General features: G+C 55.5%; 4 protein-coding genes across 4 annotated transcripts; 1 reads left to right on the forward strand and 3 right to left on the reverse strand.

Moving 5' to 3' along the window:
• Positions 1-522: 522 nt before the first annotated feature.
• On the reverse strand, positions 523-1416 carry yoaJ-0 (Expansin-YoaJ; the record flags this gene model as incomplete). The annotated part of the gene is made up of 1 exon (XM_036632387.1): positions 523-1416. One exon carries the CDS (start codon positions 1414-1416, stop codon positions 523-525), a length of 894 nt encoding a protein of 297 aa, XP_036501993.1.
• Positions 1417-3690: 2274 nt separating this feature from the next.
• On the reverse strand, positions 3691-4493 carry CGCS363_v000539 (uncharacterized protein; the record flags this gene model as incomplete). Its single annotated transcript, XM_036632388.1, has 3 exons — positions 3691-3695; positions 3876-4350; positions 4401-4493. 3 exons carry the CDS (start codon positions 4491-4493, stop codon positions 3691-3693), a joined length of 573 nt encoding a protein of 190 aa, XP_036501994.1.
• Positions 4494-6863: 2370 nt separating this feature from the next.
• CGCS363_v000540 (uncharacterized protein) lies at positions 6864-9944 on the reverse strand (the record flags this gene model as incomplete). Its single annotated transcript, XM_036632389.1, has 1 exon — positions 6864-9944. The coding sequence occupies one exon, from the start codon at positions 9942-9944 to the stop codon at positions 6864-6866; it is 3081 nt and encodes a 1026-aa protein (XP_036502783.1).
• A 4535-nt stretch (positions 9945-14479) lies between these two features.
• MNN10 (putative alpha-1,6-mannosyltransferase MNN10) lies at positions 14480-15961 on the forward strand (the record flags this gene model as incomplete). The annotated part of the gene is made up of 3 exons (XM_036632390.1): positions 14480-14906; positions 14965-15247; positions 15298-15961. The coding sequence occupies 3 exons, from the start codon at positions 14480-14482 to the stop codon at positions 15959-15961; spliced, it is 1374 nt and encodes a 457-aa protein (XP_036502782.1).
• Positions 15962-17159: the final 1198 nt, after the last annotated feature.

The raw sequence follows: 17159 nt of genomic DNA on the forward strand, positions 1-17159 counted from the left end.
ATACATTATGCACAACTAGACATCACGGTCAAGAACCTGGGTAAGGGTGTTCTTAAACGTCCACGATAGGTAATCGCATTGTGGGCATTTCAACGCTAATACCAGGGAAAATATGCCTTTAGGTTTCGGCTTAATTGAGATCATATGAATCGAAGTATTGCTACACTACTCACGCAAAGGTTGCGCGAGCTAAGGGGGGATTTGCGATCTTGCACAAGCAGCCCGCTTATCTTCCAGGACCATCCCGTTCCTGGGCCTCCCATATGAACTAGACCCTTTTTTCCAAAAACCCAGGTCGTTATAATCCTTAACCCGTCATTCCACAAGAAGATAACGCCAACCATCATGAGCGTTTCAGAAGAGAAAAGAGAAGTGAATGGAGAGACAGTGCCCTCGGCCGATGGCCCCTTACAGAGTCGTCGGAGATGAGCCAGCATACCAGAAGAAAGAATGTCAGATACAGGAGCAAATCTCCGATATCCTCCACACTCGCATTCTCATCTCCAGCTGACCGCTCGCAACTTAGAAGTTACCCGACGCCGTGGTCTCGGAGTCGGCCGCGACGCTGACATCCTTGACAGTCACCGACGACCCGCTCTCGCTCGTGACCTTGACGTCCACAGTCTCGGTGCCGAAGCCGCTCGAGTTCTCAAAGAAGTTGTACTGCTGGCGCGTGGTCGCCTGCCAGGTGCTGCCGCCGTCGGTGCTGACCTCGAGCTTGGCGACGGGCTCGTTGTGGTTGAGGACCTGCATCGAGAACCAGTGCGACGAGGTGCCCGACTTGTTGTGCAGCTTGATGGCGGACGTGATGCCGCACTCGACGAACTCGTACGACGTCGCGATCTTGCCGGCCGAGATGTCGCCGATCTTGGCGAAGGCGTCCTGGAACAGGTCGAGCTGGCCCTCGGAGCACTCGGGGCACTGGTCGACGATCATGGCGGTGATGGCACCGTTCGGGCCCGTCACCTTGACGCAGGCGCCGCACTTGGCGGCGGAGTCCCAGGCTGAGCCGGAGAAGGCGGTGCCGTAGAGGCCGGAGGGGATGGTGTAAGTGGAGAAGGAGCACATGCCGCCAGAGGTGTTGCCGCCGTAGAAGGTCGACTCGCCGGAGGTGGACTCGGCGCTGATGGGGGTCGTGGAGGCCACGGGGGTGCTCGCGGCCGCAGTAGAGGAGCTCGCGGCCGCCTCGACCGGGGCCTGGGAGGCTTCGGGGGTTGTGGCGGGTGCGGACGACTCGGCGGGGGTCTCGACGGGGGACGGCAGGACGACGGGAGTTGCTTGGATGGGGGCGCTCGTTCCCGTCTGGGTGTAAGTGATGATCTTGGTGCTACGGCTGCGGGCCGAGCAGGGCTTGACGGGCTTGGCGAGGGCCATGTTGGCGGCCGAGGCGGCCAGGAGAAGAACTTGATACTTCATTGTGTCGAAGTTTGGACTTGAAGAAGAAGGACGGATGTTACGGCGAGTTCCTGACCGAGGAGGAACTACTGATGAAGATCCAGGTGAACCGTTGCAAGAGAACAATGAGAGAACAGCAGTTGGCAGTGAAGGAGTGGCAAGCCTCGAAAGGGGCAATGACAAGTTCCAGACCAGAGACCAGCGTGGATGAGGAAAGAGGTTCAAAAGGGTTCGCACAAACGGTTTAACAGGACCAACACCTCCTTTCCCGGCAGCAGGAGGAGAGCAGCGGGGGATCTCTATTTTATTAACATTGCAAGCCCATCTGCTGCAGCCTGATCTAAGGAGAAGGGCAACGCTGCGGCGCCACTTACAAAGCAGCTGCGCGAGTTATTTTCCCTCCCCCCATGCGCCGCCATCACGCATACACGCCTCATCCTCGTCTTCCCATCGGACCAGCAGGACGCAGACACGCTGCCAAACAGACTAGAGGGCCGCAAATTTCTGCCCTCTGCGGGTGTCTCTCCCCGGCGCCGTGGTGCCGTTTCCAGGCATGCCTGCTGGCTCGTGGCGAGAGCGTGGCTCCATCGTCATCTAAATTGGACGGGGGTGTGAAACGGGTCTACGGCGGGGAGGATTGACATTGGCTCACCAAACAAACGTCGACAAGAGGGAAACATTAAAACCAAGGTCCCAGAAAAACAATATCGGGCGCCCACAGGATTGCCTCCGATGACAGCTCGAATACCCATTCGGAGGAGGGGAGAAAGACAGGAGGGGTGGTGGTGACACCGACCTAGGGCTGAAGCCGCCCGCGCTGCGACATCCCGTCTCTCTGACTGCTTAACATCATGCACAGCGCGTGCCATATCCCGACGTCGATATAGGCCTCCTTCCTCTACCCCAAACAGCCGGATCGGCCCCCCATTTGCTTCTTTCTTTCCGCATATTGACAATAATCCGATGAACCTATTAGGGGGGGTGCTCGTGCCACCTTTTGGGGGCAGCAGGCGGGAGCGGGAAAGGACTGCGGGAGAAACGTAAACGTTCCCATTACTTATTTACACTCATCACAGAAAGTTTCGCCGGTTCGTCCAATCACTCTGGCCTTGCAGCAGCTCATTTTCCGCCTGTCGCGCGCGTACGGATACACGCAACAGCGTCTACCCCTGGCCTGAGAGATGAAGTCCGACTGAGTTGTCCGACTCGGCCGCAGGCAAATAATCACCGCAAGCCAGTGTGCAATTTAATGAGAAAAAAAGAATAAGCTCATCAAATGCGCTCCGGTGGATGAAGGGCAGATGAGATGAGGAACTTCTGCTCCTCCTCCTGCCGTGCCGCACATCCTGCTTGCGGAAGCCTCCCACGTTCGCCAATAGGCACCGCGCATGCCAACAGCAGAAGGATGGAACGGGTTCGAGAACATCCAGGGGTCGGAGCCAGGTGCATCGTGAATCCCTGGCGCGAGTCCCCCAGCTCCACCCTTGATATCCACTCCGTGCTCCACCCGCGCCGACTGGCCCGACCTTGCCGGACGTTCTAGGCCCCTTGTGGTGGGCAGAATAACTTGAGAGGGTTCAAAAAGTCGTCGAGGGAGAAGACGACGCTGACAGGACCGTAGACGGCAGGACAACGGGTCGCCGTCCTCGGCGCGAGCGGCGCAGGGAACGCCGGTGACATGAGCCAACACGCCTCCTTTCGCCGTCACTACAAGTCACGTTACACGCTTCTCCACGAATTGCGCCTCCTTGCTCAAGGTGAAACCGTGGGTAAGACAGCTTTGGGCGGGTATCTCGCCGTAAGTGGCATTGTGAGCTCCAAAATATCTATCTATCTGAGTGCATGGTATTTCCGTCAAGCTGGAAAGGAGAAAGAAAGAGCGAGAGTCCTCTGCGTTTTTGGGTGTGTTTGTGTGTGACGATCAACAAAAGCTGTGTCTCTGCGACCCCTCTTCGCTCAGCAGTATCTACTGAAAAAGTATACCCTGATGCAACCCTACGCCATCAATAGGCCAGAGTCCAGAACAATAACAGCCAAATCGCGTAGTGTGAAAGATGCCCACATTTGATGACGACACGTGCATGGCATATATCCACCTCCAAGCAAGAGCCGAAACACCCCTCATTTGGTATGTCACATCGGGGAATATCCCATCTCAAGCGGCACCGCACGAAAGAGAGAAGTTGGGTAGGAGGTATAGAGAGGGGGGAAAAGAGGAGACCGACCACATTGTTCGCTGCGTACAATACCAAAAGGAATGTCTTCCAAAGGATGGACTGGGTTAAAGAGGGGGCCCTATGCTAACCGAAACGCCGAAATGTGGACGAGAGACAATGGGAAACAAGTAGACAACCCGAGGTATCAATAGCCAAAACTATCATGCTGGTGAACGGGACAGCGTCCAGGGTGATTGACGAACCAGGCCGAAATGCAAGACCGATGGAAACGGCACAAGCACTCCAACCGCGCCATAGGGATACCAACCTCGAACTCTTCGAGGCAGATGGTGCATTCCGCAGAGTCTACGCAATCCTTCTCCGTAGCAACATATGGGAACATTCCCGTCCGGCGCGCGGCTAGAGGCGGCGGGGTACCGGATGGCGGCGTTTCGCCTGTTGGCGTGCCGCCGTATGTGCTGTGCGAGGTGATGCAAGTATTGATGTGCTTCTCACGTAAGTGTTCAAAATTTGACAAGGTGCGTGAGGGTAGCTCTCGGTGACAGACGGGGCACTCGTCCTCCTCGGCGATCTGCGGCGGCGGGGGCAGAGCGCGGTTCTGTGCGGCCGACGACGACGACGAGGAGGGCCCGACGTCCAGCATGGACCGGTAACGGGATGAGCCCGGATAGACCGCCGATGAGGAAGGGTAGTACGTGGGAGGTGTCCCGGCCATAATCCGGTTTTGAGTGGAGTGGTAATGTCCGCGAGAGCTTGAAGGCCCACCGGGACCGGAATGCTACGTCTGTCAGCTACTTCATTTGAGCCAATGCTCCATGCTTTGCTTACCGTGATGCTCCTAGATCTTGCATAGGCATCCTGGGAAGGGCTTGCCGTGAAGTAGCCCGAGAACCTGCTGGGTGGCGGTGCGTTGCTGGACATTGTGCTGATGCTGCTCTGCGACCTGTAATGCGATCCTCGAGGTGATAATTGCGAGGGCGAGTCAAGCGGCTGTGGAGGCGTTGTATTCGGGTCAGGGACGCATGGGTTGCATAGACGAACGCGCTCTCCGCCCCCTAGACTGCTGAAATCGGCATATCCTCCCTCACCACTGATGAGGGACGACGGGTATCTCTGAGCGGCCAGGCGTGGTTGACCTGGGGGCTGTACGATGTACTGGTAAGGGATGGTGATTCTGTGAGGCGAGCAAGAATTGCAAACAACTCTGCCACATTTCCTGAGCACTGTCAGAACATGAGTCGCGTTGACACATGCACCAAGCAAACTTACCTGCAATGATGTTTCCTAACGAATATACTAAATTGCGTGTGGCAAATTGGACAGTAGGTTACTTCTGCATCGGGCTGCCACCGTGGCAAGTTGATCTCCGGAGGGCCTCGCCGTTCCTCAGGTGATTGTTGGTTGCGCGGCACAGGCAAGGGAGCAAATGAGGAACTCGACCTCCTGGGCGGCGGAGGAGGCGCTTCTTGCGATCGGCGAGGTATCAGAGCTGGGCGAAGAGGTAGTTCTTGCGCTGATACAGCTGCAGCTTGGGATGTGACCAGACTTGAAGTCCTCTGCGGCGGGACGAACTCTCCGGTGGGTTGAGTAGGCGTGGCTGTTGGTGGGAGAGGTTGAGAATGAACAGAGGATTCAGACAGCCGCGAGCTCAGTGGTGTAGGTGGTGCTGGCGCGGGTTCTTCGGGATCCTGAGACTCTTCAGATTCTTCGATCTCCTGTGCTGAAGTTGCCCGTGCTGCCTCTGCTGGCTCCGGCGTTTGCTCCGTATTGGTCTCCTCAGGCCCGGGCGCAAAGCTTGTTGGGTCCCGCTCAGGAGAACCTGCCGTCACGGTAGAGATCGCTACTCGTGGCTCCTGACTGGTGCTCGAAGAGCTTTCGGCTCTGTCACTGACCGTCTGAAGCTGACGTGACGGCCCCTCTCCTGCATTGCTATCTTCGTCTTCATCTTCGTCCCCAGAGAGATGCCTCTCGACGACGTGAGTCGGGCAGTCGAAGAAGCGAGAGCACTCCATATCGTGAAATCGAGCAGTTCGCCAGCGACACTCTTCCCGTTCTAAAGAATTATCCGAAGCGTCACTCCCTATGTGGGAGCTGCCCGATATCGAGTCTCCATCTTCGCGCGAGCGGTGATCGTCAAGGTCAAGGGAAGCTGGAGCAGCTCCACCGTCTGGACTCGCCATCTTAGAATGTTTGCATCGTCTCCGGTAACGCTAAGTGTGTCTGCGTTGTCGATGGGATTCGGTACGCCGCGGTGTCAAGCTTCAAAGTTTTCTTCTCTTCTGCGCCAATCAGTCGATGTCGCGAGCGAGTCGTGGATTGAATCGGCAGTCAGGCTGTTGACGGTGATAAGTCAGCATGACGAAACAAGAGTCAATATCCGACATGGTGGGGTCCAACGTTACCTGGGCAGAGGCGTCCAGCGACAGCAGCGTGCATCTGAGCTGGTGCTTTGGTTGGCGATGAGGCGGGAAGTAATGCTGCAGAATATGCAAAGATCTTGGTGATGAAGCGAGGAATATTTGGAGGGGTTACGGCACACGAGCAACCAACCTGCCAATACCTTGCCGTGCCTTAGCACCTTGATTGAGCACATGCACCTGTCCAAGCCACTAGCGTGAGTCGGGGAACGACGTGCTTATCGCGGCCTGGACCCTCCGTCTGGCGCCAATCGCGCGATTAGATGGAAAGTGTGGCGCCGATAGGTCGAAGGCCCCACTGCTCAGCATTGGGATCCGCCACGGTGGCTGGGGACTCCCGACTTACCTAATTTCAGCTCGCCCCTTCTGGTATCTTCCCAACCTCGAAATGTCACTCGGGGGTCCACCAAACGCGGCACGAAAGATTAATCGCATAGCTTAAAGTCTTGTTCAAGAGGATCTGAGCGATTCAATGAGAGACCGCCTGAGTTTTGTATGTCTGCGCTGCTACATCCTGTGTACTTAAGTACTCTCATCGAAGACGACAATAAGGTGGAGAGAACGACAATAGAGTACCTACGATAGTAGAAGTAAAGATAGTAGAAGCGATAACGACGACAAAGACGACAACGGCGGCAAGGTAGAGTATATAACTACAAGAAAAGTAGTCGAGGAAAAATCGGCGATCTTTCAACTGAAACCTTCCTGTTCAATATGAGCTTTAGTTGATATTTGATTAAAAAACTATGCAGATGCAACTATGCATTTTGATATCCATCCCTCCATGTCCCATGCTCGCTTGTAGTCCAATGATGATTCCATTCCATATCCATATCCATATCCGTTTCCATGCTTCATCATAAACTTATGCCCTTCAGTTAGTATTGGTATCTCTCTTCGCAATAAAATTCGCCCATTCACAACGGCAACCACCAGTGCCGCCATCAAATCCTCCAAATGATGTGTCATCGTTCTTACGTGGGTTCACTCTGGTGCCTCCGAAGCTCAGGTCGTTGGGAAGCAACTTTGGCTCGCTGGTATCGATGCCTTGCCTGTCGTTGACCGGCCAGTGCCAGACAAACTTCTCGCCCGACTGGCCGCCATGGGTGTCCGTCTTGATGGTGACGGGGTAAGGCATCGTGCCAGGCTGCTCTGAGCTGGCCCCGTTCCGGGTACCAAGAAGCTGGGTGTTGTTGTCCGATCGTGTCCAGATCTGCACGAGGAAACGCGTCTGCGACCACGTCACGAGGAACTTGGCCTCGCTTCTACGAGAGCCGCCGTTCTCGTCAAGGGGCACGTCGGTCTCGTCGCTACCGTTTAGGGTTGTTACGGACTTGAGATAGATGGTGCGCTTGAAGTAGGTGTAAAAACCGTAGTGTTCTGTCGGCAAGCCGCGGTCATAGAGACGAACAGGCTGTTGTACAGCGTTAGGAAAGAGCTGCGCGGGAGCTCCGGTGCCGTCAGCCTCTAGGTCGGGGGCAGGAAGGTTAACCGAGATATCACCGGACGAGTCCTGGCGCTTGTCCATGGCGTTAGGTCCCACGGTTTCATTCGCAGACTTGAGGATGCTGAGGAAGAAGGGGGTCGGTTCGCCACCCTTTTCGCTCGAGACAATACCATCAGTTGTGTTGCCGAGAAAGTACATCTCCTGGAAAGTCGGAGCCTTGGGGCTGGGCTTGAAAGCCGGGTTTTGTCGGCGGATGAAAGCGCCAGCTCTGGCGATCAGGCTGCCTCGCTTCTCGTTGCGTTTCGTAGTCTTTGATCCTGGGACGGGTATCTCTCCATTGGGAACGTTCCACAGATTCCGGGTGCTGTTATCCCACTGGATCTGCATGACGAACGTCGGCTGATTGGGGCGGAAAGGTGCTACAGACTCTTGTTCCTCCTTCGGTAGCGCGCAGCTCCATACTGTAGACGGGCTGCTGCATCCAGTAACGGCGGCGGTATTGTCAGGGCCAACCACGGAGAGAACTCCAGTCGGCATAGGAGGAAAGTCGGTGAGATTGACAAAGATGCTGTCAATTTGGGGAGGGCTTCCTCCCCGCGGAATCAGCGTCGCGCAGAGGATGATGATCAGGATGATTGCGAAAATTGCAGCGCACACACCCAGCCATACCCGTCTCCTCTTGCGGCCCTCTCGGCCACTGCGGCCGTAGCATCCACCGGCGGGGACGCATCCGCGACCCTTCCAGGCGCCACCAGCTTTGCGAGCTACCACCTCTTCCTTCTCATGGCGGCGGCGCTGTCTCTCTACGCGGTGAGCATGTCCGGATGCTGGGAGAAAGTGCTCTTGGGGTACATAAGTGCCCGCAATTCGGTCGGGTAGGCGATTCTGTCCACCAGAATCGGCACGCGCTGGTGTGAGAGGAATGTCGGTCAGGTTGATGGCTCCTTGAGAACTCATGGTTCCGTTGATGGCGGGGGAGATGGGGCCTGGTGAGGGTGGGTAGAGTGCTTGAAGGGGATGGCCCGCAGGAAAGACGGCTCTATATCTGACGGCTTTCTGCTGTTCAGGCGGCGAGTATGGGGGAGGCAGCTCTGAAGGCGCTGGGCTGGGTTGGGCAATGGCCACTTTTTCCGATGAGAACTCAGGTCTCGGGGTGATTGAACGGGAAGACGATGCCGGGGACGGTTCGCGACGGTCCATGAGCGGTGATGGTGTTCTCCTGGGGGTAGGAACTCTGACGATTGGCGCCTGAATATTCCTTGGCGACGGCTTCGGCGATGCAGGCAAGCCAGGTCTTTGGACAGTAACTTGCTGAATCTCAACTGTCTTGACGATGGAGGTGGGCTCTGTTGATGTAGGTTTGGGTGCCGCAACCTCTGGCACCTTTTCACTCCACCAGTCGTCATGCTGTGTTTGCTTGACTGGCTGTGATTCACTCTTGAATGTAGCGATGGGGCTCTTTCTGTCCATGAATGGAGTCGTAACATGATCCCACCAACCACGAGTCTGGGTTTCAGCGCTTCCGGGACTCTTTGAGACCTCCTTGGCCTTGACCGACTTCCGGCGATTGGCGGCCACGCCGTCTTCCTCGAACAACGTGCAGGGGCTTCCGCCGTCTTCGTCGTCATCCTCATTGTCTTTGAGAACAATACTGACCATCCTTTCTTGCTGCTTATAAGTTGAGGGCACGGACGGGACTGGAGGCGCGTCATGAGGAATCCCGACGCCCAGACCAGTCGCCTGCGAGTAGAGGCTAGAAGTCGCTCGCGGCGCTCTGAACGACACAGTCGAATCTGGTGTGTCGGGACTCCAAACCGATCTTTGCTGTGAAGGAGTCAAGGGAGTGACAGTGTTTGGGCTAGTTGTAGGTTGTCTTTCATACTTGGGCGGAAAGTCTTGGGGTGCCGTCTCGAGAATGGCTGTTTGTGGGATTTCCGTGCCTTCGGGCAGTTTGATTCCAATCATGATTGGGCGATCGTTTGGTGAGAGGTCTTGTTGCTGACCAGGGCTGCGAGAAGCGCTCTGCGGAGACTTGGTGCTTGAGGATGGCGAGCTGGTATCCCACGGTTTCTTCTTCAACCAGTTCCAGTTTCCGACTGATGCCGAGTTGGGCTCTCCTTCAAGAGCCCTCAGCGCCGCTGCATCGACAAACTTGGGATGTCGCATCTGGGGACTGCCGTTCTGAGCAGCTTGTTGCTGTCGCAGCGCTGTCATATCAGTCACCAGCTTGATCCCGGCCTTCGCATTCTGGGCCTTCTGCCTGTGCCGGGACTTGAGCCGCCGCAGCTTTTGCACAGACTGCCTGGGTTGCGAGTATCTTGCAGAATGCGCTTTGCTTGGTCGGAGTGGGCTGGGGGCTGCCGACTTGTTTGCAATGAGGTCTTCTTCATCGTCCATTATCGGCGTGACAATATCGTCATCTTCCCAGTCTTCCCACTCGTCTCTCTCAGCCTCGGTTCGTCGTTCGTTTGGTTGCCGTTGGGGCGCGGGGCGGGCTTGTGAAGCCATATTGGCGCTGTTCATGTGTAGGTGTGGGGTGTCGGGACGTCACAGTGATGCCGTTTCGATTTCGAGTCCAGACAATTTTTTCAATTCGAAAGAGAGTGACCAAAAAGCCGAGCCGTTAAGAAATAGATAGATGAGATACTCGTGAAGGCATACGCAATATTCTTTGTCTTCGAAGCCAGTCGAGTCGTGACAAGGCGATGGTTGCAGTGGTCAAAGAGGGTGATTGGAGATGGAAAGAAAAAGTGGAAAGAGGGAAAGAACAGTGTGCCTGGAAGGAGTGCTGAAACGGTCGACAAAGGATGGTTCAATGGAATACTCGATTATGAGTCGTGAATAGACGCAGCAGAGACCAGAAGAGAGTGACAAAAGGAAACCAGTTACCACCCACCAGAGCTGTTCTACCACCTTTGGAAATGCGAAACAAGCAGGAGGGAGCACATTTGCGCGGCAGGAGTGATTAGCTTCATTATATGACTGGGGAGATTGACCACAAGGCGGGCATTGTGTGTTCATGGGTCATGGCTGGGCTTCACGATGTTTGGCTGGATGCTGCAGTCGCAGTATGAGGTAGGCGCCCAGTTGGCCATCGCGATAAAATGATTGGCTCTGGTGCCGCTGACCAGCTCTCGGGCCTGCACAAGCGACCGCGCTGCTGGCCAGTCAATTGGCCGCGGTTAGTGGCCGTCTGCATGGCTCTGCGGCATGCAACGCTCGACTGAGCTTGCCAGCGACTCGTCTCGCGTGGTCAAATCATTGCCTGGAGGAGGCAAGTTGGGCGATATTGCGTTGCCAAAAATTGAACTGAAGTTGTTTATTGGGAAGGCGCGATGAATCAAATGGCTCGTGCTCGTGCACGGTTGCCGGGAACGTTCGATTGAACTTGGGCCTGGGGAAGTTGCAGCTGACATAATCTTTCACTTAGGTTCTTACCTAATGCAACCGCTGCATGCCTAGGTACGGCGGACGGAATCCCCCCTTCTCCTGAGGTGGTGTTCCTACCGGCGCAGTGGGGGCCGAGACAGGTCTTGAGAATACTCGGGAGGCTGCCGCTCTCCCGGCCGAGTTGTGCCTCCCTTAGCCCCTTGCCTACATATTTCTTTGCCTCTAGATCTGCAGGTCAAGCTGACAGTCGGATTTCGGAAGCCAACAAAGACCATCTTCGCATCGTCGGCAGTCTCACAACGCATTTCCGAAGCGGACACAACGTCTTTCCGTTGGGCGGGAGGAATGGCGTACGCGGCGAACGAACCTAACCTCATACAGTGTCTGAGGAAGACACAGGTCTCTAAGGAACATGTCGCAGCTCACGAGCAAGGGGTCTAGCTCGTTGTTGACTTGTCAACTCCTCGACGCACGTCAGTTCTCCTGCCAAGTGTTCAGATGGCGTGGGGGCAATTGAGAACTTGAGCTACCAACTCGCAACAGGATGCAAATTGACAGCGCTTCCGTACGAGGCATCGGCATCACAAGTGCTCGAGTCCGCGACTCTCCAGTACCACGTCTAGCCGGCTGGAGCTTCGTCGGACGGCACGTACGTGACAGAGCCACAGACTCGCCGTCCTCCATCTCATTCTGTGGACAGACACCTGCGTCTACGTGCCAACCGAATGCGTCGTTAATTCCCGCGGCCTTGGGACCTGTCTTGGCTGGTGATGGTGAGGGAGGACCCGACATGTCCGGTCTCAGGTGCTGGGCAGGCGGACAGCAGCATAAGTGGCTGTGCACAAGGTGCCTCGCAACGGGTTCGACGGATAAATTGGCAAAAGTTGCCGTCTACGAGGCAACACAGAAAAAACAGCACTGGAGCGTTTGAGATTGCTCGTATATCTTTGTTCTCAACAATGCCATGGAAGGCCGGTCGAAGGGTGTTTTGTTGTCGGGACGTGTTCTCGGCGTCGCCGTCTTTTACAGTCAGCGGAATTCAATTTGAACAAGGTGACAATAGGCTGTTGGTTTAAGCATCGGCCCGGAACACTCGAATTGTCCCGACGCCCTCGACCTCGCAGTTTGCGAGACCGGGAGGGCCAGGTCTGAACTTTGATGGTGTCACCGGAACAGCGTTGTTAATTTAAAATGCGGCCCAGACTTGAGGGATGGCAGGGCGAGAGGAGGGGTTGGCTCCGCTTCGATCTAGAATGCAATCTCTACCGGGAGGATCAAACACGTCAAGAACTACTTTGTTTGGAGGTGCAATGGCGCATCACTGTCGAGTCTTCGTCTTTTGGCTTCACTGTCGCTTTCCAAGCACATCGCGAGGCCGCGCCCGACACGAGACAAAACGGCTGATGGCTGTATCCTCTTCCGTGTCTGACGCATGTGCTGACTACAACCCTCACATAGGCGTTGTGATGGGTGCGCGATTCTTGCCATGCAGGGCGCTAACGACGAGTGGCAGCCCAGTGGCATTTCACGACCACTAGCATCTCAGCTCAGCGCATGCGAGATCTCTCGGCGCTCCAATAGTGATCCTTCAATTGAGTCGAGTTGCTGAGGTGCAGGACCAGTCGTTCGTGTCTTGACTTACAAGTTGCTGTATCACTTCTCCGACCTCCTTACCTCAGCCAGTCCAATTGCACTATCAATCAAGTCATCCCTGGGTGTCAGTATCGTTCGGTTCGCAATCTCGTCTGGTCATTTCGCCCGTTTCCTCACCTCCCTTTTGCGGTCGATATTCGTAACATATGAATCCGATCTGCAAACATTGTTTTTTTATAGATAAGGAGATACTAGGTGATGACATAGCTCGCGGGACAATAATCAGATGACGGCAATCGCGCCCTGGCTTTCTACTTGTATGCTGGAAAGTCCGAATAAGGTGACAGAGAGTTTCGGGGCGCCTGAGAGTTTATTCTTCTCGAACGCGGCCACCCTCCAGGTACATGAGACCCGTCCCTAATATTAAACTGGGCGTCGAAGCCATGTGTCATCTACTTACGTCTCCGTCTCGACAGTGACGACGCATGAGCGCCTGATGTAATGTCAGCGGTCCACCGCATCTTGGCGGCCAGGAGACCCTCCCGTCCGAAAAAAGATTAGACGCAGCAGAACGGCTGGCACCACGAGAGAGAAAAAGGGAAAGAAAAAACCTTACCAAAGTGAGGTTGGGGCCAGGCACGCTCTGCACCTGAGAGACAGAGTCTAGAGAGAAGGGGGGTGAAGGGCTCCCTTATTTTATTTACCCGTTTGCCCATTCCTTTTGCAGATACGAGACTGGAAAACAAATAATCACACAAAAGGCGGGCGTTCTTCTTCCCTTCCTGGAGTCACAGGAGTCAGCGCTTTGCATGTGCAAAAGCCCCCGTGGTCCTTTTTTTCGTCTGGCTGACTGCATCTGCATTTCTCTCTCTCTTCTCTCCTCTTTCCCGAGTTGGCACCTGTCCCTGTCCCCCGGTGCCAGTGACCTCACAGCTGCTCCGTCCCCTCCACTCCACTGGAAACCCCCCCAGGTGCAAGTGTCAGTGGCAGCAGGAGGCCAGTTCGCTGCAGCCACCACCAGCACCGCGTTCTCCTCTGTCCCCAGTCGCCCGGATTCCATTGCCAGCAAAGAAACCCCCCCAGCCTGGAGACGACTTTCCTCCACTCTCACCCGGCTCCTCCTCCCTAATAATTTTTTCCTTCTCCTGTTTGTTCCCCCGTCCCGTAATATCAACGCAGCCGACTGGACAGCGTCGTCGCCCAGAACCACCAGAACCACCGATACCACCATATCCCTCACGGCCTAGGCCTTGCTTTTACGTTTTGGCGTCTTCGCGCATAGCACCTTCCCGGCATCAGGACAGCAGTACAGCCTCACTCTCCCCCGCCAAAAGTTACTCTGCCGGCATCAGGCACACGCACCGCGCTACCACTGCAGGACGACACTCAGACTCACTCTCCCGTCCGTCCCTTGCCCACGAGGACCCCCTCCCCTTTTTCGGATACGGAGACCCCCTTAGGTCCCCTACCTACATTTAGCGAGTCTATCTCGTCCATCAATCCTCTATTGTGTGTTGTAACCAGACGGCTCGAGTGCCATCTGGTCACAACCCCCATCAATTCTTCAATCTGGATCCCTCACAGCCCTTCGCCGCCTCTTCGTCCTTCAGCGATCGAAGGCCAACCCGATCACATCACCGGCGGCGCTCTTCTGCCTCAAGCGGCCTTGCTGTCACCGTCGACGGGCCTGACCGTGGCTCTCCTCAATTCCTGGGGGTTCAAGGCCACGGACACGGCCAACCGCCTGCTCTCGCCCCGATCCCAGGTACGTCGCCTCGCCTCGCCTTGCTATGACATGCCCCCCGATCCTGTGTCCGTATCTGTATCTGTGTATGCACCTTGCTGTGTCTGCATCTCTATCTGCATCCTCGCCCACAAACCACACAATCCACATTCCAGCCCGTGGCACACCTCCATGCTTCCCATCTCTTTGTTTCCTGACCACCCCCCGTCACCGACATGCCACCGACGCAAATACGGGTTGGACAGCCAAATGACAGGACCCGCTTGCTGACTTCTCGTGTTCTTTCAACGCTGCAGGCACCCCCAATACCGCAGGAATGTCCCTCTCCCGCAGCCCGTCTCCTATACCTGGAGGCGGTTGGGCCAGCCCTGGCTTGACCATTAACACCAGCGGCCGAACGACTCCGAGCAAAGGCTTCTCAGCTTCCAACGGCGCCTCGACACCCTGGGACACCGCCAAGATGAGGTCTCCAAGTGGCATGAACGGCTATCCCTCCTTTTCCACCCAGAACCAGGGCTTCTTCACACGACACATGCGCCGCATATCGAGCAGCCTGCCGAGATTCAACAACCAGACCCCGTACGCCGAGAAGGAGAAGCTGGGCAGACCACAATGGGGCGCGCAAAAGGCTCCCTTGACGGGGAGGATACGGTGCGTCTTTGCGCGCATGGGGAGGAAGATGAAAGTGCGGCTGCTGCTCCTCTTCATCCTGCTGCTCTCAATCACCATTTTCTACACAACTCGTACGCCAGGTCAGAACCCTTCTAAAATCATCTTCCCCCGTTGCTAACCTGTGAACAGCCCTGGTCCACCATTGGCGAAGAAAGATGGGCGGCGGAGAGAAGTACGTCATTATCCTGGCTGCGAACATTGGTGGCGGAGTCATGGAGTGGAAGGGAGCCCGCGAATGGGCCATTGAGCGAGACAGCGTGCGGAACAAGAAGAAATACGCATACCGGTGGGGATACGATCTCGAGATTGTCGACATGAGCACCAAGAAGCGTTATGCTCACGAATGGCGCGAGAGCTGGGAGAAAGTCGACTTCGTTCGCCACGCTTTCCGCAAATACCCCAAGGCTGAGTGGTAGGTTTATCACAAAAATGACGTGAACACAAGCTGACAAGGCTTCACAGGGTTTGGTGGCTGGACTTGAACACATACGTTATGGAGCTCTCCTACCCCCTGCAGAACCACATTTTCAACGACATCAGCAAGCATGTCTACCGCGACATCAACGAGTACAACCCGCTGAACATCTCGCATCCCTTCACCGATCCGTACCTCGACGAAGAATCGCGAAGCCCTGTTGGCGACGGAAAGTCCGAGTCTGTCAATCTGATTCTCTCCCAGGACTGCTCAGGCTTCAACCTCGGCTCCTTCTTTGTGAGACGGAGTGCCTGGGCTGATCGCATGCTGGACATTTGGTGGGACCCGGTCGCCTATGAGCAGAAGCACATGGAGTGGGAGCACAAGGAGCAAGATGCGTTGGAGCAGATGTACACAACCCAGCCCTGGATCCGCAAGCACACCGCGTTCCTACCCCAGCGCATGATCAACAGCTTCCCGCCCGGCGCATGCTCCGAGAATGGCAACGACACCCGCATTCACTACGACCAGAAGGATCGCGACTTTGTCGTTAACATGGCGGGATGCGAATGGGGCCGCGACTGCTGGGGAGAGATGTACAACTACCGCGAGCTCAGCTATTACCTGAACCGCAATCCCTGGGAGCGCTTCAAGGAGGATCTCGTGGCCGTCATCTGGTACAAGCTCACTGGCCAGAAGGTCAAGCTTTGAGGTTTCTCACGGATTGAAAAGACGAGGTCCAGATGCGTCATTTTGCGTCCTTCCCTGGACCACCTAATAGCGGCTGGTCGACCGTGTTTCTCTTCCGACAAACTGCTTATCGATGGGGACACCCATCTTGTATACCACAGAATACGCATGCGAAGCCCGACATCTCGGAGTCTCTGATGTGCAAACGTCATGAGCAATGTGAACAACGAGACGGGGGCAGTACGATTGGCTATATGGACATTGCGGTATTTAAAAAGGAGGGAGTTGACGATGGCGGGAGTATCGGATACGATTTCTGATGGGATGTACAACAAGGTCATCTGTTTTTTTTTTATTCGACGATGGTGCACGTTTGTCGTTACACCACTAGACGTTGTACGTCATGGCAGCGCAGAACGCGTGCATTGGCAGAGCAGAGCCTCTTTGGATTTTACTGGCATCAAGAGCTGACGCCGGCTCCTTGGCTTGTGGCACAGGTAGATTGCATTTTAGTGGCGTTCAAATCAGAACTGTTCAAGTATTCAACTGAAGGAAGTTGAGTGACGCGAAGCCGCTCCAGTAGTCTGGAGTTTTGTCGCAGTGTCGTATATCAAGGTGAAACGGCGGAGGCTCTTCTTCCCCAGAGCTATACAAGGTTGAAGAGAGATGTTTGGCGGTGCTCTATTGGGTGCGCTGTGGGAGAAGTCTATCTAACTGAAAATGATCGACGAATGCAAAGACGGCAACTCTAACGTAAATCCAAGGACCTAGCTGCTTTCTTGTTCAGGCCTTGACAGTGACAGACGCGGCATCCAGGAAGAGCTCAGTGGCGATAACAAGCCTCCCCTGCCCAGGTGCAACCCCTGAGGTCGATAAGGGGACAGTTTATTTTGCCTTTGCGGTAACCTTATGGTCGGGGCAGCAACTTTGCAGGGGCTTGTTTTTTCTTCTTCTCTCGAAAACGAAAGAAGCTCTCGTGGCGAGAGGCAAGACGTGCAAATCCTGGAATTACTCTGTGGCGAAGAGCAAAGCAAGCAAGCACACGAGATGTCACTGAGGGGACAGATATTGCGGTCTTCTGCACGTGTAAAATGGGACGATCTTAGCTCTGCGGAGCGGTTCCTCCAGGGTCTCGCGGCACCTAGGATCTCGCGCAATCTAGGGGACCTTCTCTGCGCGGCTTTATGCCGGCAGCCAATTGGTGGTTTGAAGGTGGCCA

Source organism: Colletotrichum siamense, assembly GCF_013390195.1.
Source record: "Colletotrichum siamense strain Cg363 chromosome Unknown KSG_Cg363_contig01, whole genome shotgun sequence".
Classification (NCBI taxonomy): Eukaryota; Fungi; Ascomycota; class Sordariomycetes; order Glomerellales; family Glomerellaceae; genus Colletotrichum; species Colletotrichum siamense.